Below are 26,848 nucleotides of genomic sequence, written 5' to 3' on the forward strand. Positions count from 1 at the left end.
AAAAGCTACATTTTTGAAAATAAAATTGATTTAAAAAAGGTCCTAAGTATCACCATTTTACATCTAAGCAACTTAGGCACTTGAAAATTTCCAAAGGGGAGGGGGACACCCCCTCCCCTTAGACCCCTCACCCATATCAGTCACGTAATAAATGTCCCCGATTATAGTCAGGAAAATATGGTCACCTTAGTGTAACATGTGAGAAATTCTAGAATACTGACTTTAAATTTAATGTGCATGTCACCCATAGACGAAAGGAAGGGCAGCACATCCCCCTCCCCTTAGTTGCATAAAAACAAAGGGAAATGATTCACAGCCCCATCCAACCTCCCCCCTCCCCAAATGGGGTGTATGATAACCTCTACATATATTTAGTGTTATCAGATATGGCATTTATTGTTTTTAAAGTCTATATCTTGTGTAAAAGAAACAAAATTTTGCAATCGATAAAGTACGCAGCTCCCAATGTGAGCTCTCTAAGACAAATGTGTTGTGTTAATGTTGTGTATTGAACAATTAGTAAATATAATTTTTTTGTAGAAAATTGGCAATGAACAGTCACATAACAACAAGAGAACAGCTAGAGTAAACAGGATTTATTCTCTGAATGAGGGAAGATTATCCTGATGATCAGACATACACATTTTAATGAATCACTCATGGTACAATGTTTACAATGTGCATATCATGTAACAACAATGTATCAATCATGTGTGTTATAAAAGATGAAAGACTGAGCTGATTAGTAAAGCTTGTGAAATTTACTTTAATTATTATTTGAGATTCTTCCAAATGAGCATCACATTTAGAGTAGACTGTCAATATTGCATTTATAAAACATGAAAGTTTGTACTGATTAGAGATAATATTTCACATTAATGAATCATTGGTGGTAAAGTGTTAGAAATAAACAGTATTTAAACAGCAGTGGAAATGGCTCTTGATTTCTTTTTCAAGTAAGCTGAGATCCAGCCAAGGTCTTTGAACAGAATGGACAGAATCTCTGTGGACATCCTTGTCTTTTCTGAGGAGGTTTATAAGCTGTAAATTAGAGGTAAAAGAAATGACAAATTGCACTTAAACCAGGGTTGCAAAAGCATTGGTAAAACTCATGGTCACCACACACTGCCCAATTACATTCACTGTACACAGAGCCTATCATTAGGGATATAGACATTGATAACTTCTTTAATTAAATATAAATTTAGATGAAGACACTATCACAATTTGTCATTGCTTCACCCCGTACCAGGGGTTGAGTGAGGGTAAATGTAGGAATTGAACAGAAAAGGGAGGGTTCTTTAATGTGGGTTAAAATATGTATACATGAAATATCTAGTACTGCTACCTTTAACCTTCAAGTACAAGCTAGCCAGAGCAATGGAGGTCAAGGTGACCATGAAACCCCCCTCCCCCCTACCCTCCTTAGTTTCATGACAGAAGACAACGGATATATGTTTCACAACCCTCTACCAATAATTATCCCCATTGCAAACAGGGTAAAAAGGGTCTACATGTTAAAGGTATGCTGTATTGACCCCAAATATGCAAGATTTTCAAATATAGTCAACTGCACATGGTCAAATTTCTTATACTCTTCATATTACCACCCTGGAGGTAATTAACCTCACTGGGACATTCAGCCATCTTGTTTGTTCATTTAGAATTATGGGAAAATTTAGAGATTAAATGCCTCCAGGAAAGTGCAGTTTGAAATCTTATAGCAATTATAGCATCCTATAGTTTGGGGCCTATACACCTTTAACCTCTACACATGGAGTGTTGTAGTAACAAAATCAGGCAGTCAATAAAAGAGGCAGCCCTCAACGTGAGTTACTATGGTTATGCATATCAGGGGTGGAGAAGGGGTGAGGGTACAGATCAATGAGAAAAGGGGACGGAAAATTTGTGGGTTGGGGTAAGCTTAGTACATAAAGGCAAATATATTAGTGAAGTATATAGGAATACCACCTTTGACATTAATTTAATGGTCAGGCAGAAAAAAAAACGGAGGGCAGAGATATATGGAAGGGGGGGGGGGGTTGAGGCAGAAAATCCCCAGGTGAAAAGGGTTTGAAGCAACACCAGGACTGCCAAAAGTATACCCTTAGCTTCCAGCAGGTTTGTTAAACAGTCCGGACCCCTCCCGCAAAGATTCCCCAAGGGACCATTGCAAATATGGTTTAATGGGGTCTTTGCAACCTCTACACATTGACTTCTATCAGATCTAACAGGATGAGCCAATCAATAAGGGAGGCAGATATCAATGAAAGTCTGCATTGATTCTATGTCAGGGGTGGAGGAGGGGTCAGGGTAGAGATGTTCTGAACAGAAAGGTGAAGTTTTTGGAATGGGGATACATATATATATATATACAATATGAAATATATAACCAGGACTAATACCTAATTTGAAAAGTCATTTGACTGTACAAGTCAGGCAGAGAAAATGGTAGGGTGGGGCAATTTGCTTAGCCAGAGGGGGAAGGGGAATTAAGGCAGAATGTCCCTACCCCTTCCCCAAAATAACGTGAAAATAAACTCGGGACCGCCAAGAAGTGGACCCTTAGTAATACATAACCAGTACTAATATGTAATTTGAGTATTCATTTGATTGTACAAGTCAGGCAGAGAAAATGAAGCCCCCAATAATAACGGGGGGGGGGGGGGGGGTTGGGGAAGGCAGAGCACCCACGGGGAAAATATAAAATAAAGTCAGGGCCACAAAGAAGTCTACCATTAGGTTCCAGGTGAAAGCCAGCTGGGAACATACTTCATAGCCCCCAGTGATTCCCCCAATTGCAAATATGAATAAATGGGGTCAATGTTAACCTCTACACATTGAGCATTGCAGTATTAAAATTAGAGAATCAATACAGGATGCACCTCTCAATTTGATTTTGCATTGGTTCACAGTTTACCAAAAGGGAAGGAGTGGTAAGGGTAGAGATTAAAGAGGGCTACACTTCACATCCCCCAATGAGCCCCCCCCCCCCTCCATTGAAAACAGGTTTAGGGGGTCTATGTTAACCTCTACACATTGAGTATTGCAGTATCAAAATGAGACAATAAAGGAAGCACCTCTCAATTTGATTTTGCATTGGTTCACTGCATACCAGGGGATGGAGAAAGGTGTAACGGTAGAGATTAAAGAAAAAACGTGAAAAAAATATTTGGGAGTGGGTTAACATTATTACATAATGGCAAAGGTACATTAGAGAAGTAATTCTAAGACACTACCGTGAAATTAAATCAGACAGAAAAGACAAGTAAAGTGGGGCACGGATATATCCTGTAGCTCAAACAAGGGGGGGAGGGGTACAAAAGGGGGGGATGAATCAGGACCACCAAGAAGTCTACCCTTGGCTTCCAGATGAAAGCTTGCTGGGGAACATTTCATAGCCCACAATGAACCCTTGCGGCCCATTGTAAATATGGATAATGTTAATGTCTACATAAATTGAATGTCATTAGTAACATAATAAGGCAATCTATAAGGGAGGAAGCTATCAATGTAATCTTGCATTGGGTCTGTACAACAGGTTTGGAGGAGGGGTAGGGTAGAGACTGAAGAGAAAATGGGAGCTGTTTTGGTGTGGGGAAACATTGTTTAGTATACATGCTATAGTAATAGTGAAAGGTCCAGCACTGTTACTTTTGACCTTAAAGCACAGGTTATCCAGAGCAACAGAGGATAAGGCATCCCCCATCCCCTTGCCATTTGTTGCAAAACAGAAGCCAAGGGGTAATTTATCACAGCCCCAATGTTTCTCCCCATTGCAAACGAGGTAAAAAGGGGTAAATGTTAACCTCTACACATTCAGTATTGCCAGCAGTAACAAAATTAGTGAGTATTCTTACTGGGCATAAAATTGAATAAAATTAACAAAATTTACAGATGTCAGATATACACTATGAACATGAAGATTACCCACTAGAAATCCCAAATGCAAATTTATTAAAGGCAATAGGATGTATTCAGTGGTTTAATAATTGGATTCTAGGCAGTACTCTATTTGCCATTTTCCAATTTGTTTGGTATTGACTTGTCGACCTTAGGATATATTATTCCTTTGAACATTTCATCATGGGACTGGTTTAAGTTTTAAAGAATAGTCCAGGTCAAATTTCCTTTGTGGTATGTGAAAGAGGAACATAATCTATTAGCATTCTAGTGAAATTTGCATTCAATTCCTATGTACCATTTTGGAGATATTTCACCAGAATGCTTAGATTATGTTCCTCTTTAACACTTCAAAAAGAAATTTTGACCTGGACTATTCTTTTAAGTTATAAGTAGGGGATAATTGCTATCTGTATGGAATAATATATGACACAAACATATATCAGTTATTACAAATCATTACAATGCTAGCTGTTTGTTTAAAGTGATCCTAACAGGTTTAGTTCTTGCACTATCCTATTTGCTCAATTGACACATGCAAAAGTGACTGCATTTCGATTTGCTTTGAAGAAAAGTGCAACAAAAACTTACGGGTACTACAGAGTTATCTCTGACATCATTGTCTGTAGGTTCTTCCTCATTCTCTGACTGCTAGAGAGAAACAAATACATCTCAATTGATTTGAATATAAATGACATTCAATGCACTTTAAAGAATTCATGTTAGTAGAGATATGAAGAAGTGGGGGTTCAGATACTTCATATTGCACTTAGCAATGAAGAGAAACTGTTAGCAAACAAAGAGCCTGTGTAAGAGAATTTGTAAAAGTAAGTTGGCCAGATGTTTCAATCCTAGCAGGATCTTCCATACAGCCTCTGAAGAAGATACTGCTAGGATCAAAACGTCAGGCCAACTTACTTTTACACAACAATGAAGAGAATATACTTACTGTAACAGGATCTTCATTGATAATACTTTATGTGACCTTGTCTTCATTTCCTGATTGCTAAAGAAAAAACACAAAAAAAAACACCCTAATTAATTTGAATATAAATGACATTTCATTGCACTTTACAGAATTCATGTTAGTAGAGATATGAAGCAGTGGGGGAGGGGGAGGGGGGTTCAGGTACTTAACAGCAATTTAGTAACTTCTCTAGAATTACTGTAGAACATTACCAGATAGAACATAACATAAAGGAATCTTAACAACTAAAAACTACTCCAATGTTGTTTTTTAACTTGGGAAATTTGCAATTACTTGTGCATCATTAATTTGAGCTTGTGTGCATAATATAACATGACACAAAATCTTACAATTTTGCAAGAAAATTGGGATGTGTAGCGATTGAGATGTGAGATGCATACATCTCTCATGATCACAGAAACTACAATCAATTTACAAATAGTATGTTACAGATCTGTACTCACTGGCCCCACATTAAGCATGCTATCACTTACAAAGCTTATGAGATTACATCCTAGCTGTAGACTGTAGTAGTCGGAAAAAAAGCTCTGACTTCAAATGAGCCTAGAAATACTCCATCCTTCCTATGTGTTTCACTAGTATGTGTTCTTCTGGTACAGTTCAGTTTGTTAAGACTATGACCATAATATATGTTGTTTTACTGATCGATTCTGAGAGGCTCAGATCATTGTCCAGCTTGACTTGAGCCATATTTCAGTTCATTTCATTTATTTTGTTGTATCACAACATAAGTATGACATGTAGCATAGCAGGAGATAAGAAACAAAACTTGTGAAAGGAAGTGTACTAAAAAACCTATGATAGGGCTTGTCTGGCAGTGACACTCCCTGAAAAAATACAGAACTTTACAATTAGAATACAGAACAAACAACAAACAGACCCTCCCCTTCCCCCCCCTCACCCCCTCAGTGTGTCAGTGTACTCTTTTGTAACCTGACCTTTTAATGCTGCACCTATGGAGTAAACCACCGCTGAAGATAAACAATTGAGTATGCACATTAGAACAATTGGGCAATTGTGACTAATGAGTTTAGGCATATATCAAAGTTAGGGAGACTTTATCTTTAAAGGGCCTCTGCGTAGACTATACTGCCTATAATACGTGTTTGTGTCAAAGTGTGCTGAACACATCTTCGTCTGCAGATGTTGGGAAACCCGGTGAGCGAGAAAGTCTCTGCGAGTGCTACTTACAAAAATAATCTAAAGCCTGTGACACTTTTTGTCGGTTTGATGACTGGGAAACGCAAAGAAACTGAAATTTTGGTTTTCACAAGTGTTTTTGCAACCTCCTACTACACAATTCTTTAGCACTTTGATTTTAACAGTATGACAGAGTGTCGTATCGGCGTAGTGTTAGTGCTGCAGTGAATAGCTAGATTGAAAGTTTTCCTCAACTGACTACGCACATGTATGAAACAGGCTGACCTGAAGTCACGTGAGCGCTAAGGAATTGTTGCGAAAAGAGCAAACTCCTTGTCCAAAAGTGCTAGGTTTGATCAAATTTTACCGAGTCCCAAAAGAAAATAATACAATGTGCCATACATCAATGGAAAGGTACAAGTGTTAATATTCAATGTTACATAGATTTCAACGGATTAGAGGATGTCGAAAAACCACCAGCTATGCCTTTTAAAGAACAAAGACAAGCCTATCTAATACATAGATACTTTTGGCATCGACTAAGAGGAGATAAAAGAACATGATACTAACTTCTCTGGCGCTTTGACTATCTCCAGAAAAGGTAGATTGCAAGCCTCCGCCAGTTGAGGTACGACCTGAGTGACTGAGACAGCGTCCGTTCTTCCTGCGTTAACTGACACCCCGGGTAGTTTTGCAATCACAAGTAAACCATCTGCAGATATCAATTTATAAATCAAAACATTTAAGTAAAACAATTAAGAAAGTATATCGATACATATATCAATGGGGACATGAAATGGTAGTCCCCAACCAGGAATGCCTGCCTCATAATTCTCTGAACTTGCTATCTTAGCTAGTATTTGTACACAATCATCTCATGGAAAGTGTTTCAAATGAGTTTCTGCTGGCTTTCTTAACCTTTGGATTCACTAAAATAATACTTTGATATACCCTCTCATTTACTTCTGATGCAGTCTACAGTGTAAGTACAAGCTGAACACTAGCAGTCTCAGGCATGTCTATATGATTTGTATTTTTAACATTTAATCAAATACAGTGTAATTCAACATCATTGGTGTAATATAGAAACAAAGAATAGGAAAAACAAAAACACAGAGTGAGTCACATTTTCTTTGTCACTAAATAAATAAAACTGTTTTATTTAAAGAAAATTCTTTTGAACTCACAATATACTGTACTACAATTGCAATCAATAGAGTTTACAGAAGCTACGCATGTACAGATAGTTAGCACCCAACATCTGTGGAGACGTGAGGAAGAAATAGGGTGTGGGATGAAGTGGCAGGTGGGGCATGAAATGGAATAATAAAATTTAAAAAATACATGTTCTGATAGTAGATATGACAAGGTAAAACAAAGAAGCTGTTTGCCACTTTTCAAAACAGTTAACAGGTACACTCCCTTTTGGTTTGTAGCAGAGAAATGTACTGTAAGTAGGCTATCATGTGAAAGTTGTATTTGTTTTACAAACATTGGATTGGGTTTCTTGTTGTGACTTTTACAGCAGGGTTGTTTAAAGTTTACATTACAATATAATCAATGACCCAGAATGTACATATTCATGTTCTGATGCATTTTCACAGAAGTATATTTAATTCAAAATGCTTTGAGTATCAAAATTTCTTCGAAATTGTTTGTTTCAAGGTGTAACTTTGTCTAAACATTATATAATCTCAAAAAATGCCACACATGTAGGAACTGAATGGAAATTTCACCAGGATGTTTAGATTGCTAATTTTTCTTTTACATGACATTTACAAATTAGCTTTTAAATATTTTGATCTCACACACACACACACATTTTAGCTTATATTTAAATGTGTAATGAGAAGTCAGATTCACAGATTTGCAACTGCTAAATTTGCAATTTGCTCAAATGTAGTATCAGAGATGTGTGAGAACTAAAATAATGGGCACAATGAGACTCAGGCGGCGATCCAAAAGATACAACGGACTATGATAGACTTTAATTCAGGCGCGTAGCCAACGGGGGGGCGAAGGGGGCGGCCGCCCCCCCCGTTGAGCATATTTTTTACAAAATTTTTTAAGGTTTTTATGATATCGCTAGTATTTTCAAAAGAGAAAATGCTAAGATGCAACTAACAAGGCATGGGAAGTGCCATTTCCGGCGATCTGGGAGGCATTTACAGCCAAAATTTTCTTGTACGCTTCGCGCCAACCATGGTGGCGCTACGCTTAGATAGTTTGCAATGCCGAATCTACAGTTTCGCCCCTCCCTTGGCAAATTCCTGGCTATGCACCTGCTTTAATTGATGGTCAGGTTCTTAATTAATGAAGATGTGGGTTTAAGGCTGTACCATAAGTAGCATGGGGAAGTGAATTTGAATTTCTCATGACTGTTGAATATTCATGTAACCTCTGTTGATCACGTCATATTGTTATTCAAATGGTTTTTGTACTGAATGATTTGTTTTCTGACTCTGATATTTGTGACCCTCATTAGGGGTGTTGCTATGCCTGTTTCCAATCATTATGTTCTGAATTTATTATGAATGTTATAATTGCAAATTCTGCCAAACTGTTGGTTAAGAGGAAAATGTATGTTTTCTAGTTGGGCCTGTGCCGTTCTTGTAACAATGTTAAAATTTGCTTTTTTTATTTCTTTACAATATTTGTAAATATTGTATTGTGTATAATGTTGTGGAAACTTAAATGCTTTGTACTGTGACATTGTCAACAAAACCAATAAAAAGTAATGGGAAGGTAAGGAAACAGATGTCAAACTTTTATGAAAACAAATGTTTGACTTTAAGATCTTTAACCCCTTCTTTATTCTCAAGTCATTTAGTGTTGGGCAGACTGGTCAACATGGATAAGAGATTCTCGCTGAACTTGTTTAGACTTTGATGAATACCTTGCAGCGTGAATCTTCCTCGCAAATCTAATCTCAGACTTCTGCCATGATTCCTCCAGTTGGACATACAGTAATCTGCTGCAGCATTGACCCAGCCTCACACTCATGTCAGGTTAGTCTACAGGAAAATACGAACCGTAAATAAAGTCTATGATTACTGCAGTTCCTGCATGAAGATGATGTTTAGGCAACAACAAAACAAAATTAGCAAACAAATGACTTCTGAGTACATTTCAGACTTAAAACAATTATCTCATCAGATATCTTGGATCTTTGAGATTAACACCCTAGAGTACAGCAGAGTCACCTTCAAAGTCCATACTTAAGATGACCATGACATAAGAATGTTTCAGGTAACATTGCAAAAATCTTTCACCATCTCAGGTTCAGTCGAGATACTATGGGACTTTTATCAAATTATTGCTGACTCAGAAAACATGTTCAATACTTTGTTATTGACAAAGGTCTCAAATATGATATTAATTTATATTATTTTTCATTTGTTTGTAGTTAAAAAGAATATTATGTAGGCCTACAGGGGCAATTTTTTAATGGTTGTACTGTGGACAGAGATAACCCAATTTTTCCATCTGGATGAACAGGCGTGCTATCTTGTTTATGTTAACTAAAGCTTCAATACAAGTAACTAATATTTGTATACATGTACATCTATTAAGAGATTATTTTTCTAGTCTTTGGAGATTTTACTTGTAAAGGAAACTGCTAAAATGCATGGCTCAGTTACATCTTGTAGTTCAGGCCTACATAGTACACTAATGTACCTATCAAATGAGTGAAACAGGCAGTTTGTTACTGTCTGACTTTACATGATAGGGATAATCTGATTGGTTGATTTAAAATATAAGAAAGGTGTGGTGTGCATTCATAATTGTGAGAGCCAACAAAATTGTCAATTTGTACAAAAAGGCTAATTACTCATTAATTGTTAAAGTTAAAGTAAATATTCTATCACAGAAATCTCTCATCAATTGTACGTTGCTGATGTGTAAATGAATGAAAGTGAGAATGGAATGCTAAAGATTCACGATGAATGCAATATGGACCGTTACACTGGATTGGATACTGAAGAAGTCAAGGAACTGCTTTCTATCAGTAGCTAGTAGAGTAATGTCATAATAACCCCAAACTTTAAAGCAACACCCTTCACAGAGTTTGGCTATGGCACCTGCATAGTAATACACAGAGACATAGAAACAATATAATTATCATGCTGTTGTGGCTACACCGTCGGTTCATTTATGCATAGGAAAGTTCAATACCATGAGAAATGCCAAAAACAAACTCAATTCAATGTATCATGTTGATGTGGCTACATAGCCAGGTCAGTTAATGTTTTGTCATTCCTCTTTGAATGACCATTTATAGAAAAGTTCAATACGAATAGAAATGCCAGAACCAAACTAAGTTCAATATTTTTCTGTTTTGGCTTCACTATCAGGACAGTTCAAATTTTGCCATTCCTTCTTTAAACGACCCAAGATTTCATTGTCCATATTATTACAATGAAACCTAATAACAACTAAAATTTATTTGTGATATCACTTACAAGTAATCATATTCTCATTCTTATTTTGACTTTTCCATAGTGTGATAGGGAAATTTCTGAAGGATAATTTGGTCTGAAGGATAGTTTGTGCGGCGGTGTAGCCAGCTACAGTATGGAGCTTTGTGTTGTGGGGTATTCTGCAATCTAGCTAAACTACATGGTTTTGTCAAACACTGCATGTAATAAATCAGCTGTTCTATACCCACCTAACATTGGTTAGGCTGATAAGAGGTATAGCCGACCTTGTCCTAATGTGCAAAGTATTAATACTAGGCTATGGGCCTAGGCTAGTAACCCATCTTACTTGGCATTTGTGCTGAGTACGGTACCTGTCGTTGCCAATTTGTTGACAAACATCACCTAGCCTAGGCCTTACCCCAATCTTAATAAAGAGTATTTTCATTCAAGCACTTAACAGAGGTGTCACATCCATTTAGTGCCATGTCGGAATAGCCAAAGCCTAACGTTGCTAAATTCTAACACTGCCTTTGCTACGAACTTGGTAGGCCCACTAGTATATACTGTAGTAGTATAGGCCTATTCGTTAGTCGCAGTCATGATATTGATAAAGCATTTCGCAAAACTAGATAATACTAACATATAACCTATCCGACAAAAAAAGTGACTCAAGAAACTGATGATTCAGCTCCCGGGATTCAATTTTTTGGGTCAAACTTGTTCATATATGTTGAGCTTTAATTACAGGTTAATCAATCGTTTGTTTTGACTTTTCAATGTGAATGAAGACAAGAAGTAGACTAGCACTTACATTATTTCTTACAAGCAGCATGAAGTCGTCGAGTTTATAAATGGCCGTGGCTATTCTTACAACGAGTCGTAACAATAATTATTTATAAACTATTCTTATGACAAAGGCAAATTCAAGCGCAGTAAAGTAAATAAAGCAACTGCGCATGTAGTAGGGGTAACCCTAACCCTAAACATAACCTTAAACCTCAATCCTAACCCTTACCCTAACCCTAACCGGAAATTATTGTTACACCTCGTCGTAAAAATAGTACTCCTGGTCATGAAAATAGCAACTGCGCATGCGTAGCCGGAAATTATTCTTGCGACTAGTCGTAACAATAGCCACTTTGTTAATAAATCGATTTTTGAAACTCGATGCGTGAAGTTCTATGAGGTGGTATAATTTCCTAGTATAAGAGTCTAAATCAATCCGCCAGAGTGTTCTCACGTCTCAGGAAAAGTGCCAAAAAGCCGCGACAGCAGAAGAACATCCTTTCAGTTTGAAATGTTATCAATCAGCATCTGTTTTTCTTTTGTATGGCTTTGATGTTGGCGAGCATGAGTGAATTAGTACATATGGTGCAAAATATGGGTCAATTGAGGCAATTTTAGAACACTTGAGGTCTCCAGGAGCAGCGTACGAAAATTGTTTACTGCTATAAGTAAAGTAAAGAGGTTTGTTTACAAATGACGAAAACTTCAAGCTCTCACAGCAAAGAAATGTACATGGTCGTAATACGCAAAAGTGATGGTGCCATAAATGGTCAACTTGCCAGCTATCCAGTGATGGGAGGCTGCATTACTTTGAGGATTTAGTAAGTCAGTCAATGCTGCATTTAGACGTGGATGGGGGGGGGGGGGTATATGCTATAGCTGTGGGCAAGATATATGCGATTTATAGGTACCGTACCACAAGTAGATAGTATAATCCGCTGGAAAGGCCATTGTCGGGAAAAAAAGAGCTAAATGACCTAATGTAATGCTTGTTTTAGCATATTATCAGTTACCATCACTGCTTTTCTGCCTTAAGGGGAAAGAGCATAAGTTGAAGCACAGATGGTGTGAAAATAAGGAGGACTGGTGCAATGATAATACCGTATACAGAAACTGATATAACCTAATTTGTCCACTTTTTGTCTTAAGGTCAAGGAAAAGCGTAGCAAATTACTGGTGAGGATTTGCCTAGGAAGGTTTATATGGTGACGAAAACTGCGCACAGTAGTTTGTAAAAACGATAAAAGATCTGATTTGGAGAAATAAAGGTGGCATGAAATGCCATGCAACGTGTACGTACGTGTAATTCGTCTAGAGGAATAACCTTTATCTTGTTAGAATTACTATACTAGGTCAGATCACATAAATTTCACAATTTACTCAACGCCGTTTATTTATACACGGCTCTAGAGTTAACAGATGGAATACATGTACGTTTATGAACCATCTGAACATGACGTTATTCTTTCTCAATCACATCACGATTAGAGTACCGGTACCCTTTAGTGCAGTTTTCGCAATGAAGTAGTCTTTCGGGGAAATGGCGTGCACAATGATGCCATGGTAGTTCTTTATATGGGTTTTTTACGTTTGTGATAATGTGAAGCATTATAGGGAGACTGAAGGTCACTACAACAGGTTTCTAGAAATTCATCAAAATGAGGAGGTTATTCCGAGAAAGCAGTGGTTACCCCAGTAAATATGCTACTTGTTTATAAGGGTGAAAATCCGTGAACGGTTGTAGTTAAGTTTATTTTCTTGCACCCTCATCTTCGGAAATCTGGGATTTTCTGTGTGACAGCCTGACAGGTTGCCCGATAGGAAAATGTTTTCTGAGACTTGAATTTTGTTCAGGAAAAATCTTGCCTTGGAACCTCCGCAACGCGTGGAACTACACCAATAGGTGCTCTGCGAGTTCTTTGTACTAGAGTCGGTTCTATAACTTTCACCTTACAGTCGAACTTCGCAGGTAATTCAGTTAATTACTTTAGTGAGGCCTAGCGCATCAGCTGTTCGTTAGTTGATAAGCATAGGCGTCCTACCAATATATTACTACTACTAGTACTAGTAGTACTATTACTATTTGTAATGACATTTTTTCCCCACTACGGCTTGGCGTGATTCTAACGCCACCGATAGGAACTGAGTGGGATTGGTCTCCAGTGTTTTATATTGGAGGACAGCTTACCACCAATAGTTTTTTGATTACCAGCTTATTGTGGCCTGTACTACGTAGTGTGTCACAGTAAGTACCAGGGGCCTGTTTCACTAAACTCGACTTACGCACACAGGACTTAGTTCTGCGGAATCGACTTACACTAAAAGCCCGGGTCACATCTGCGCGATTCAACTGGCAATACAATTGAAGGTTGAATCGCGTAGTTAGACACGGGTATCAACTTGTTGTGCAATAAAAGTTGCGCCGTCGATTTGCAATAGAGCAATGTTCTAATCAGCGCAACTTCTTAGAAGCAACTTTTCTGATTCGCGTGATTTTAGTTGCGAGTTGAATCGCGTGTTGAATCGCGCAGATGTGACCCGGGCTTAAGATGCGTCTTAGTAAAATACTGTTTGGATCTCGGTTTCACAAAACTGTGTGTTCTTCACTAAGACGCAACATTTAATTTTTGTTGACATGAACGAGGCTGTGACCTTTGACCGCGAAAAGTTTTAACAGTTCATCGCACGAACGAACTTTACAATTGCGAGAATGGGAAAGATAAATACCAAGTAAAATGCCTTTTATAATCACAATATTTGGCCAAAACTTATGTAATATTTATATGTTGACGTCAAATAGACGGAGAGTTTTTTCATGCAGTTATCGAGACATAAAGTCGTCTCCTTCGTTATTATTAATAAGCTACAGTGCAGACGTAATGGGACCAAATAGCCATATTTACAACTTTAACCGTAACACAAGCATAGGCCAAGTGTTAGCATTTATCAATATAAGGCCTATGAAGTACTATGCTTATGTTTTCCAAATCCGAGTCAGGAAGCCGCTAACGCTGATCGCGATGAACCCACACTTCAGTCCTCTCCAAGGGTTAGGGTAGTATGTGCTAGCATTAAATTCGTAAGGTAGATCCTGACATGTTTCAAGTTACTACTGATACTATTACTATACTAGCCTACGTAGGCTTAGGCCTAGTTATACTGCTATATAGCCTACATGCTACAACTTTACAAGCCAAAAGCTAGTCTACGGACCTAGGCTTATGTAGGCTATGTCGTCAGTGGCTACTGTGCCTGCGATGTAGGCCTAGTAGTAGCCTAGACCACTTACCTTTTGCCGCCATGAATGTTCACGTATGCCAAGCCTATTTACATGAATGCTATTAGTATTACTATTAGGCTAGTACAGAGTAGGCTGTTGAACGTGTATGCCAGTCCCATAAGAAATTAGGCCTAACCTAGTTGGATAGACCTAACCTAACATTAACAATAATACTAACATTACACCGCTACTCATTGTGCTAGTATTAGGACTAAGATATCGTATGTCAGTATTACAGTGAGTGGTCAAAAAAAAAAAAGAAGAGCACTCATTGTATCTTGTTGCCCTAATTTTCACAAACAAATATTCCTCTTCAGGAAAAGCGAAAACGGTGCCCTGATTTCTCAGAGGTGGAAACACTGACTTTGGTGGAGTTTGTCTCCACTCACAACGCACTGCTCTTTGGCACTGGAGGAAAGGGGTCCAGTAAAGAAGAGAAGATGAAGGAAAGGTTTGTGAATTCCACAGCAATCATTTTATGTTCAATATGTCTGTATGTTTGTTTGTTTTGTTTTTGCAGCTACAGCTAAGAGATTCCACTACACAAGACTTGGTTTTACAATATCCTGAGTAAATCCTAATTTTTGTTATTAAAATATCATTTGAAATGTCAGAAACCATAAAATATCACTTTAGAATTCAAAATTTGTCAGATGACTGATCTTGCGTTATATCTTGAACAGATCCTGTTTTCCTTGGCTTTCTAATGGATGGCCAGGTTTGAAATTTATATTTTATTATGAAGAGGCCTCCTGTTATCATGTTGTATATATCAGTGTTGGATTCATTTAAAAATTTTTGGGTGGTTGTGCTATGGATGAAATATGAACATGTATTTAATTTGTTTAACCTTGATCATACTCAACAGAAACTGGAAGAAGGCAGCAGCGGTCCTGCAAACAGTTGGAGGACCAGTACGGGAGTGGACTACGGTCCGAAAGAAATGGAGAGAATTGGCTTCCAAGGCCAAAGCCTACAAAGCCCCCAAGACAGGTCAGATTATATGACATGTTAAAGTACACAGGACATACCTCGCTCCCAATATCAGTGTTGCAGTTTCTGAATGCATTATGCTGCAACATTTAAAGGGGAGGCAGGGGGGGGGGGAGGGCAAGGGTTGTCGATTGCTAGCTAATGCCTATATGTCCAATCACTTCTGTTGAGGAATGTAGATTCCAATTTTAGGGATTTGCAAGAGGGAGCCTCTAAATTTAAGGACGACCAGATGATGCCATAAGCACTGTATGATACATCTATAGATGTTTTCTCCTCAACAAAATGGGTGATGCTTCCATGACAGGGGCCAGCGTTTTCTGACAGAGGGCCATAGTAATAATAATAACTTCATAAAATCAACGTACTTTGAGAAGTTAAACTGATATATTATTATATTGTTATTGCAGGTGGTGGTCCCCCAGTGCTGGAAGATGCTCTCTATGAGAAAGTTCTGGGGTTGCTAGCCAAAGTGGTGGTTTGCGGCATATTGTCTGAGGATGATATGGCAAGCTCACAGGCATTGAAAATTAGCTTACATTACATTAACCTTATATGTATCGACCTGCAAACGATTCCGGTGGGTATCGCCACATCTTCACTAGTTATGCAGAGCTTGTTACTGGCCTGGGCCATTTACTACCTGGGCCCATGTACTAAATAAAGTGGTAATCTGTGGTATTTTCGTTTCGTTAGTCCCAGTGTATAGCAGACCCAGCACAAGAGATTTTCTCTCTTCCCCCGAGTACATGTGTTTTTGTCTGGGCTCTTGTACATGGAATGGCTGCTCCTATTGTTGGTTTTGTGCACCCAGCAAGGTAATCCTTCATTTATTTATTACTTTTTAATCATTCTTTTCAGAAGGCCATCTATTCTGTTGAATCAGAACATGCCTCGAAGCCAACTCCATCTGTGCCATCTCCAGTAGAGCCACTACGACCACAGATGAGTTTCCAATATCGGCCTGCAGCAGTGAGGCAATTGCCAGATTCAGGAGGAGCTCTTGGCTATTCAGCGAGCTAAGTTGGCAGCAAAAAAGGAGCAAACAATTGTTCTCCGCTCCATTTTAGATGTCCTGCATGTCAAACATAGCCTATCAATCATCAAGTATCAATCAAAGGATACAATATCAGAGCTGGGTGAGTGTATTTAATAGTAATACTAATTTGGAGAACGTTACCACTAAACGGTCATGTAATGTAAACACCTAGTCATGCACAGGTTAGCTTTCTTCTGAAGCCCAGCTGCTATCATCTTGTTGAGTAGGGGGATGTACAGCCTATACAGTTCGCACAAATGTTTAAAGCAAATGGAGGTTGGTCTTCTGCCCTCACTGATAATTCGACAAAATGAGGGAAAAGGAGTGGGTTGGGATACCGGCACAAGTACATTGGCTCGGAAGCGGTACGGTGTGGTTCCTTCGAAAGTTGCTAGCTATCATTTGGTCCAGTTGCCACTTGTTCTGCTTGTTTCAAGTCCCCTCAGTTGGATATTTTTCGAATGATCTTAGTGATGTGGTCCATGTCAACTAATGGTAACATACCAAGTTGCCATTCTATATAGCTAGGTTACACAAATTCTTCAAAATATTCTTGAAGAATACTAAACATGGGGGACCCGATGCTCATATAATATTTTGTAGAAACTGCAGGGCTATGGGTTCACAATGATACAGGCCCGCGCGGTATTTGCACTAGGATGCGTACACAGCTGGGGGAAGTCAACACTGACTGCGTTAAAGTTCATCAAACAAATTAATGCACCATTCTGCATCCAGTTCTGGGTAATACAAAAATGGGGGCTCTCGGGACGATGTTCAACATACACTAAAATGGTCCACATATATACACACTACCACCCAAAGGAAGTGTAGAGCCATATCATAGAGAAGTGCTTTAATACAAGCACTGCACACTGCTCCATGCAGAGTCACTCACATTTTATAGGCAAAACTGTACTTAAACAATTGTGAGCCAATTATTACATTAATTGCATCCCCCCCCCCCCCCCCTTTAGTGAGAGAAGCTTTTGTATATGTAGAATACTGTTTTTAAAACTGACAAATTATAATAGGCATCCAAAGAATTTACAACCAACATTGTCATTTTATTATCTAGGCCTAGAACGTCAAGTCCTTAAAAGGGCATCATCCCAGTTTTTCTAAACCTCAGACAAGTATTCTTCAAGGTTATGGTCAAACATAATTACTTGGTAAACAAACTTCGCACAAAGAAAAATTGTGCAAACAAATTTGTGTGAAAAGCTTATCGCTACCACGTGCATGGAACAATGAGATTCCTCCACACATATGGGGGAAATATTCTCATTTCCAAATGTACGTACACCAAAATACGCACTACATCATGCATTTGGCAATCCTTTGAACGATTTGCAATTTTAACCAACACTAGATTTAGTTAGTGACTTCAAGTGATGGTTCATATTCCACAAGCTTAGTAAACGGCTTCATTCCTGCCGTTGGTAATAATTTATTTACCTCTATTGAAAGTTCCATAGGTTATCTAGTCATGTATGACGGTCACAGAATTGACTTGAATAGTACTTATAATGCCATGTGTAATAAAGGCCTGTATTTAACTTCCTTATTTCAATGGGTAGCATGGTATATGTATTCATACAAAAAGTGCATAGTGAATAACATATTGCAGCAGGTGGTTACGCCCTATTTCAATACTTGAGGCTTTGTGATACATTCTATTGGTAATTTACACGTTAGTGAATCGTAAATGACTGCCATTGACTAATTAAAGGGTTCTGTGATTTAATTACTAAAGAAATTGTGAAGCCCAGCAGATTTCATCGCAAGATTTACTTTCCACTGCCGCTATGACATCATCACTGATGGCGGTTCAACATTCCAAGGCATACACCAACCGAGTTTGAAGTCCATGAACCTTATTGGTAAGGACTTTGTTACACATTGTTTATCTCATTCTTACAGATATAATTTTTACTGAGGAGATATGGCACTCAGTTGGCACTGAGTGCCAACTCAGGCTTAATCAGTCTTAATCAATTTAAGCCTGATTAAATTGACTTAGAACTTTTATACATTGAAGCAGAATATTCACCTACTGTAGTTAGTACTGCTACTCCCTTCAGGTAGAACCACAACGATTGCACCTATCAGAAGGTGCTTTAAGTGCTCTGTCCAGAACTGAGATCAGAGAGATCATCAATTGATAGGTACAATCACACTGAAGTGCCATGCTGATTGAGCACCCACTTGAGTAAAGTGATATGAATTGACTCGACTGCAGATCAAACAAGGAAGTTCCTACTAGCTCTCTCTCTCTCCCCCTGATAAAAATTTCTCATCATAGGCAGAAATGTATTCCCTTTAGAAACTGTTCATCTTAAATGCTGGTTTCTAGTTCTTCCGGAAGAGAAAAATTTCTTTTGGGAGAAACTAAACCCTGCTGGAAAGTGTGGCAAGGAATCCTGAAGAAACTTTTGGCTTTTTGTTTTCACTGATTATTAATTATGATTATGATACCACATATTTTAAGTGCTCAATGCAAAACATGGAGACTGCTCAAAACACTTTAACAACAGAAGAATGGGAAATAGACATCCATAAAGCTGGATCAAGTACTTAATCAGTATTGTATGAAAAGATGTGTCTTGATAGTTGGTTTAAAAGCTTCAAGGGAATTGATAGTACGGATTGTTGTTGGAAGCTTGTCCCACAAATGATGGGCAGACCAGGAAATACATTGCTCGCCATATGATGTTCTGATCCTTGGAACAGTCAACATCGCGTTATGTTGAGACCGTAAAGATCTTGTTTGACTGTCTAAGCAATTGGTTCATGTAGCGAGGGGACTAGCCATAAAGTGTCTTAAAGGTGAGGATCACAGGAAGCCAGTAAAATAGTTGTAGAACTGGGGTGATATTATCAAACTTGGATGTCCTGGTACTTATGCATACCGTCGTATTCTGTGTACACGCTACATAGATTCCGAGATTGGGTTTCTGACAGAAAATATAGCGAATTACAGTGGTCCAGTATTGATGTAGCGAGACCATTAATAAATGAGATAATTTCATTCATGATGAGGTAACGGCGTATATGACCAATATTGCGAAGTTGGGAGTAGGCCTGTTTTCAAATATGGTTCACATGTGCATCCATATTAAGAGTTGTATCAAGATAAAGTTTTGAATGCTGATACGGATTTAATTGAAACTCTATCCGCCCTCAACAATACATTGGGAAGGTTTTTCAGATTTTGATTATGATTACTTCAATCCTTTCAATTTAAGTTTATTGCTTGTCATCCACGATTTGACAGGTATGAGTGAAAGGTAAATTTGTGTGTCATCCACATAGAAATGGTAGTTCAAGTTGTGACTATGTACGATTGTGTACATAGTGAATAGCAAGAGCCAAAGCACCGATTCCTGTGGAACGCCAAACTCTAGAGGTACTGGTTCCAAAAGCGTGATATGAATGCAAACTGTTTGAAATTGATTGGACAGATATTGACTCAAACTACTTCAATGAAGTCCAAACTGTTCGTGGAGGGCATTGGTATGCTAGTGTCGCTCAAGTCGTGCATACACAACCTTCTCCAAAAATATAGAGATGAAGGAGGGGTTAAACACGTGCCAAAAATGTTTTAGTACTTCTATGTCCAGATCATTCTAAATGGGATATGCATATTATGTGTTTGCATTTTCATTCATATTTTATGAAATAGACGGATAAATTTTAATGTGTTAACCCTTCTCATTCTTTTCCTGAACTCTTTCACAGATTGTGACGTAACTGAGTACAGTTTTATCAAGTGAGAGTTAACAACCTTCATCAACATGGCTACCTGGAGCCCTTTCATGGAGGGCCTGACAAAAAACTTCTTCAAGTGCCCTGTTTGTTTGGATCAATTTAATGAGCCGAAACAGTTACCATGTCTTCATCGATTCTGTAACGGTTGCTTGAGAACAGTTATTCAAGCCAGCCATGATGGGACGATTGAATGTCCACTTTGTAAACAGCGATGCCGTATCCCAAAGGATGGATTGGACGGCTTTAAGACTGATTTTCATATGAAGAGTATGCTCGAGTTCATAGAATTGCATAAATCATTGGAAAAGAAAGATTTGAAGCAGTGTGTGAGCTGTTTAAAGCATGTGGTATGTTCCGCCTACTGCTTTAAATGTAGAGATTTTTTATGCAACGAATGTTACAAGGTTAATATCAGTAGTAAAATGTTTACTGATCACCAACCAAGCACTCTTAAATTGGAAAATATGGCAGCTAAGAACCTGACCATGGAGGAAATAGCTGCAATGACGGAAGATCCCAGGTGCCATTTTCATATCAAAGAACCAGCCAAATTGTGCTGTGGTACATGCCAAAATGAGCCGGTTTGTTTAGTTTGCACTCACGGTAAGCACAAAGGTCACGATCTCATAGATGTGAATGACCTAGCCCAGAAAGAAAGGACATTACTGAATCAGAACCTCGCTGAACTAAGCAAGCTCAAGGCTAAACAATACGCGTTACCCGAGAAGGTTCAAATGGCGCTAGTAAAATTGAATGAAAATGTTACAAAAAAGACAAAGTTGTTGACAATTCAACACGAGGAACAGGCAAAGAAAATAAAGGATAAACTTGCCAAATGTAACAAAGAACGTGAAAAAGGAGCTGCTGACATAGAAAATAGAAGAGGATGTGAAAAACATGAAATAACTGTTAAACATGAAGAAGAAATGAACCGATTGATCATGAAACATCAAGAAAATATGAAAAGTACCGATGTAAAATATGACCAGGAATTGAAAGAATTTAAGGACAACTGTAAGGAAACTGAGGGTGAATTCTTTAAAAAACTTGGGGAGTTATATAGTAATTTCAAGACCTTGACAACAGCTAAAGATCTTCTTACATGTCAAAACAAAAACGAATGTGAAGAAATACTGAATAAATGTAAGCAACTTATTAAACGGTTCGAAAATTTATCAGCAACGTCTTCTTCCATTCTTGCATGTAATGACGATTGGACAGACGCACAGTGTTTCCCCGACATAAGAGCAGCCAGTGAACCTATGATCGAAGAAATGAAACAGGAATATCCAGAGTTAGAATCTTTATCTGATTTTGTCATCAGTGATATAACAAAATTTATATCTGATAAAGTTGTCATTACAGAAAGCCCAGAGTCTGTTGTTGATGTTCCGGGAATCAAAGCTAAAGGTTACAGGATCAGCGGTATGACAAGTAGTAGCGATGGTAATATCGTTATGACTGGTTGGGTATCACAAGACGAATCACACATCACTGTCATTAACATGAAAGGAGAAATATTAAATCAGAATGTCTTAAATAGAAAACATACATTTTGCTTCCGGGCATATCGTTACTGTTGTAATTTGCCGGGGTGCAATGTAATTACAGTTTGCAAACCGGATGAAATCGGTATATATAATATTTCTGACTCTTCTTACCAAAAGAAGAACATCAGTGGTATGGTTAAGACGTGGCCATATGGTAGGTATGTGTGGTCTGTTACCACGAATCCCGCCAAGAATCAAATCATTGTTGGTACTAACAGCAGAGAAGTGTATGTATTTGATTATCAGCTGAATTACAGTCACACGATAGTACTACCTGATGTAATCAAGCACTCAGATGATATCACTGTCCACAACGGTAATCTTCTGATCTGTGACAATGGGGGTGGGACCTCATATGCAGTTACCATGGTGACATCAGGGAGTAAGGTGCTGTATAAATTCACCAAACCAAATCTAAGTAGAGCTGACTTAAGACCTGTCAGTGTGTGCATAGGCATGGGAGGGTTCATCTACATGTTATGGCATTATGATTGTGGGCTGTTATGGGAAGATAATGGAGAGTTGAACACTGTGCTAACACAATACAGTCGAGATGGTCGGCAATTACTAACAACAATGTCAGTTGCTGACGACGCATCGTGCATTACCACATCCGTAGTAGATGGTGAGGAGAAACTCATGATAGCCACCTATAGCTTGGGAAAGATGTATATATACGGACTAGTACCTGCATAGTGCTTTATAGAAATTACCTATTAAAACAAAATGACATCGCGAGTTACGATAAACAGATTTGGTTGTTATCGCTGCTGTATTTCCTTTTCTGGAGTTTTACACACAGGAAAATATTACAATCCTAATTTCTATGAGTTTTTGTTAACTGCATTTATAATTGGCAAATAACTAGTTCCTAAGGAGTTTATCTCCGTATCTTAACATATCCATTACAAAGACTGTCTTCCTATATAGGGGTTAATTAACGTTAATATCAGTATGTTCATTAGTTATGAATCATATTTCTACTATACAGCCTAACACATATTCCAGACAAGGTTGGCATATTATTTCATGGGTATAAGCTACATTGACTTCATGATGCAATATGTTATATATCATTTCTGAATTTCAACTTTGTCTTTAGTACTCCTCCATTTAAAAGAACCTCTTATGACATATGATATATATTATTGCTCTATTTTCTTGTATCTTCTTAAGAATATCTGCACCCAACGAAGATGGCCGTACTAAATACATGCATCTCCGAGGGGAGGTCTTTTCCTGACATATAGCTGTAAAAACAATATGGTTAGAACGAAATGCTTATACTTTGTATACTTCGCATAGTTTAGTACTTTATTGCCAAATGTGTGTGTCAAGGATAATTTGTAACAATTCTATCGCCAAGACTGAGTCTTTGGGATCCAGTTTCAAGTCCGTCTTTCTCAAATACCAAGATACCAGTTTACAAACTTCTAAGTTTAAAGTTAAGACAGAAAACGTAACCTATGTATATAGCCGTTGGATCACATCAAAGATTATTGGGACCTATAGATATCCGTTCTTTTGACGTTCAGAATAGCCGTGTAAAGGATCCGGTTTGTTAACGGCCTTCCTTGAAGGCTATAGACGGCTGGACATATGGCAATGATATTGAAGTGAACCTTACATTAGTTTGCACTGAATTAAAGAATATGAACATATAAAGATAGGGTCAGAAGCATGCTTCTTATGTAACCACTGTCTATGAAACAATGTAACAAATGAAACTCTAGTGTATATGCAGTGTCGTAATAAGAGGAGGGGTGGAGTGAAGTTCGACACCACCCCACTTTAGAAAGAGGAGTAAAAACATGTTTTGTCCTTTCCCAAATTTCCAAACAGTTATACACTGCATTGCAGGAGCATTCAAATGGATCACTTGAAGCAGTTAGAATAGCCTTACTTGCAACGTTACAAGACTGCTGAAAAAATTATAAATCTCATAATACATTCATTCAAGATGATTTTTTATAACAAAGTAACTAACAAACATACGCTTAGTATGGCCGGTAAGGGAGGGGGGGGGGGGGGGGGAGCATGGGTAAGGATACATAGGAGAAGGCAGTTGGGACAACGAATAAGATTATTTTATAAAACCATATAAAACTACCAAAAAAATGTGTTTTGCAAACTATCGCATTGAAATAACACGTTTCGAGCAAACATGGTTGTTTTCTCAAATTTGGCAACTTTCGCCTGCGATCTGTCCTCTTTCTTGTATTGTATTCATATGGATACATTAAATGTTTGAACATGAAACATTCATGTTCTGGTGAATGCAAAGTGCGACGGGCAGATAGCGGGCGGGTTTTCATACCCTGCCGCATAGACATTTATTTTATGGAGTTCCGATAGTTTATCATGGGTAAAATTTTATGTTAGGTGATTACCATGGTGATAGACTTTATAGAGTTGATAGCTGGGGTCATTCAAATAGATTTTATTTGTATTGTAGTGTTACGTTTACTGATTTCATTTTTATATATGTCGAATTTCCATATCTTTATTGAGGGAAGTGCCTGTTTTACAATAAAGTTCAGTCGCTGTCCAATCCACTACTTTATTACAGCTGTTATATTAGATTTACTCGCCTCAACAACGCAACAAAAATCATTCCCCAACAATAAAAAAAGAAAGCCGAAAACTATTGCCTTTCTTACGTTTCGCTATTACCTAAATATTGCTGTGTTTGAATTAAGTATGGCATCTATATATATAATGAACTTTAATCTAAATTTTAGGCCTAAAAATCATACAAGTTGAGAAGACATATAACAACAGGTGATATGTCGACATCTTAGTGAATTGTTAATTGGGCTTAATCTATTGCATGTATCTTTTGCAGTGCCAAAATCCAACACCAAATGTATCGCAAAACTCACAATGCGTGACATCGCAGATGTAAATTTAACATCAAATGAATCCACAAGAACTGTGTCTTCTATGGCAATTTCAGGGAGATAACATTTCTATAGTTAACAATCCTCCATTATCAATGGCATGTAGAAAAAAAAATATAAGAATATAATTCTTATTATATTTTGTTCTGTCTAATATGTATGTATGTATGTATGTATGTATGTATGTATGTATGTATGTATGTATATATATATAAACATATATTTATATATATATATATATATATATATATATATATATATATATATATATATATATATATATATATATATATACATATATGTATATATATGTATATATATATATATCTTCTGGTGCTTCTTTTGTTGACTGTTTGGTCTGGTGTTTGTTTGCTGCAGAGTTGCTCTACCTTCCTCATTGTGATATACTTACTTTACATATTACTTTTATACAGTACTTTACTGTGACTTTACATTTTACTTTATTACATTGTTCATCTATATCAAAAATATATTGGAGGAAATCTTACTTGCGTTGTGTTGTGTTTATTTATATGCATCCCGTTACACAGGCGTGAAACTCGAGTAACAGCATCCTGTAGGTTACCGTATAGGTATACTTAATAATGTAGAGCAAGTGACTTAAATTTGAGTGTGAACCAGAAAAGATCAGAGATATCTAGCTCTAATTTGTATCACTCCCTTATATGGCATCAACAAGTTAATTCACTGGTAAGGATTTTACGGTACGCAAAAATACACCTCATATTTGTAATTTGCATATTGTTGTCCATTGGCAAGTAACCAATGGGAAGTGATCCAAACGTGACGCATCTTAAAAATTGGCGGTGAAAGCGGTATTGTTGCTTGCCGTGGAATTAGTCGCTACAACTGTGCTACAAGCATTCAGTATTGTTATGCACGAGTAACTTTCTATAGTGTATGATGCAAGTAAATGACAGTTGAATAGATATGCATTCTGTACGTAGACATGCGGACGTGTTTTCTCTGCTCTTCTCATAGACGTAGGTTGCGGGGGGGGGGGGGGGGCTGGGAGGCTGCAGCCCCCAACCAAATTTTTTTGGTGAAAATTCGGGCAATATGCTGAGAATTTTTCGGGCACCTACTGAAAGAATAATAATTTGCAGTGTGTTTTTCCATTTTTTGGGTGATATTGTTATTAGCATTATTGTTGTAACCAATATGGAAGGGTAATAACACGGAAAATGATTGTATGTTATTGGCATGTGATGTAATAACCGATGCATACCTATATATGATTTGAAAATGTTGAACGCTCGCGGAGCGCGCGAAAATTTTTGATTATATTTTTCGGGCAAGTCGTTACAGCCCCCCCCCCCCCCTAAATCAAATTAGGCTCCTACGCCTATGGCTCTCCTTCCTCGGCCAAATTCATACTAGATCATTTTCGCTATTTGAAAATGTAATACTCGTTATGGGAAGGTGATACGTTCTCGGCCAAGGGTAAGAAAGCCCTACTTCTACATTGCTTAGGCGTAGAAGGACTGCGTGTATTCAATATGTTATCTGGAAAGAAACCACCCAAGGATTAATACATTTAACAACCACGCTCTTTCCACTCTAGGGGAACATTTCGTACCGACGTTAATGGAGTTTCTGAGCCTGGTATGCCGATTCTGACATAGAAATCAACACTTTGGTGAGTCCATTGATACTTACGTAATCTGTAATTTCTGAACGATTGAGAAATAAATAATTGGAGACCAAATTGTCTAGAAGACAAAGTCGGCACGTGTTCGTAAACGATTGTTAATGGAAAAGTTCCTAATGTTATTTGTTAGCCAAAGGCTATTGAATCTGCATGTCGTTAAAAAAATTGTTCAAATTTGTAGCTTCTGCAACATGTTGCCTGACCTCAATAATGCCTTACAAAAACATATCGGTATGACGTGATTTGAAAACTGTTCACTCCATAGGCCGTTTCGATACAAGCGATAATCAACAGTCCGCCAAAGCTCCGGTGCGATTTTGGGAAAATCGAAAATGTCGTAGACCACTGTTGGCCTAGCCTTACAAAAGTTCAAATGTGGACCAAACTTGAATATCCCCATATTTC

At 37.8% G+C, this 26,848-nt stretch overlaps 3 protein-coding genes across 26 annotated transcripts in view; 2 read left to right on the forward strand and 1 right to left on the reverse strand.

Moving 5' to 3' along the window:
- Positions 1 to 11,241, reverse strand: part of LOC139961859 (uncharacterized) — a 37,266-nt gene extending 26,025 nt beyond the window's left edge. For 2 of the 17 annotated variants that reach the window (XM_071961467.1, XM_071961466.1), the window contains exons 1-6: positions 11,093 to 11,240; positions 8,928 to 9,045; positions 7,219 to 7,292; positions 6,602 to 6,743; positions 4,853 to 4,909; positions 4,495 to 4,551 (exon numbers count right to left, since the gene is read on the reverse strand). In XM_071961467.1, coding sequence (XP_071817568.1) covers positions 4,500 to 4,551; positions 4,853 to 4,909; positions 6,602 to 6,743; positions 7,219 to 7,292; positions 8,928 to 9,034 — 432 coding nt within the window. In that variant the 5' untranslated portion in view covers positions 9,035 to 9,045; positions 11,093 to 11,240 and the 3' untranslated portion in view covers positions 4,495 to 4,499. Of the gene's footprint in view, positions 1 to 948; positions 1,042 to 4,494; positions 4,555 to 4,852; positions 4,910 to 6,601; positions 6,744 to 7,218; positions 7,293 to 8,927; positions 9,046 to 11,092 lie in introns of those variants that run through there. The other 15 variants (XM_071961462.1, XM_071961461.1, XM_071961476.1 and 12 more) reach the window with 12 other exon arrangements.
- The window catches only part of LOC139961837 (uncharacterized), a 249,171-nt gene that overhangs the window by 13,026 nt on the left and 209,297 nt on the right, over positions 1 to 26,848 (forward strand). Inside the window, exons 1-6 of one of the 8 annotated variants that reach the window (XM_071961405.1) lie at positions 11,270 to 13,968; positions 14,836 to 14,969; positions 15,387 to 15,511; positions 15,922 to 16,031; positions 16,373 to 16,650; positions 18,307 to 18,433. In XM_071961405.1, coding sequence (XP_071817506.1) covers positions 14,959 to 14,969; positions 15,387 to 15,511; positions 15,922 to 16,031; positions 16,373 to 16,534 — 408 coding nt within the window. In that variant the 5' untranslated portion in view covers positions 11,270 to 13,968; positions 14,836 to 14,958 and the 3' untranslated portion in view covers positions 16,535 to 16,650; positions 18,307 to 18,433. Of the gene's footprint in view, positions 1 to 11,269; positions 13,969 to 14,835; positions 15,512 to 15,921; positions 16,032 to 16,372; positions 16,651 to 17,536; positions 18,434 to 20,291; positions 24,943 to 26,848 lie in introns of those variants that run through there. The other 7 variants (XM_071961400.1, XM_071961401.1, XM_071961402.1 and 4 more) reach the window with 7 other exon arrangements.
- The window catches only part of LOC139961861 (uncharacterized), a 51,102-nt gene continuing 50,402 nt past the window's right edge, over positions 26,149 to 26,848 (forward strand). Inside the window, exon 1 of the transcript XR_011791043.1 lies at positions 26,149 to 26,431. The gene's annotated coding sequence lies outside the window, so the exon portion shown is untranslated. The remainder of the gene's footprint in view (positions 26,432 to 26,848) is intronic.

Source organism: Apostichopus japonicus, chromosome 20, assembly GCF_037975245.1.
Source record: "Apostichopus japonicus isolate 1M-3 chromosome 20, ASM3797524v1, whole genome shotgun sequence".
Classification (NCBI taxonomy): domain Eukaryota; kingdom Metazoa; phylum Echinodermata; class Holothuroidea; order Aspidochirotida; family Stichopodidae; genus Apostichopus; species Apostichopus japonicus.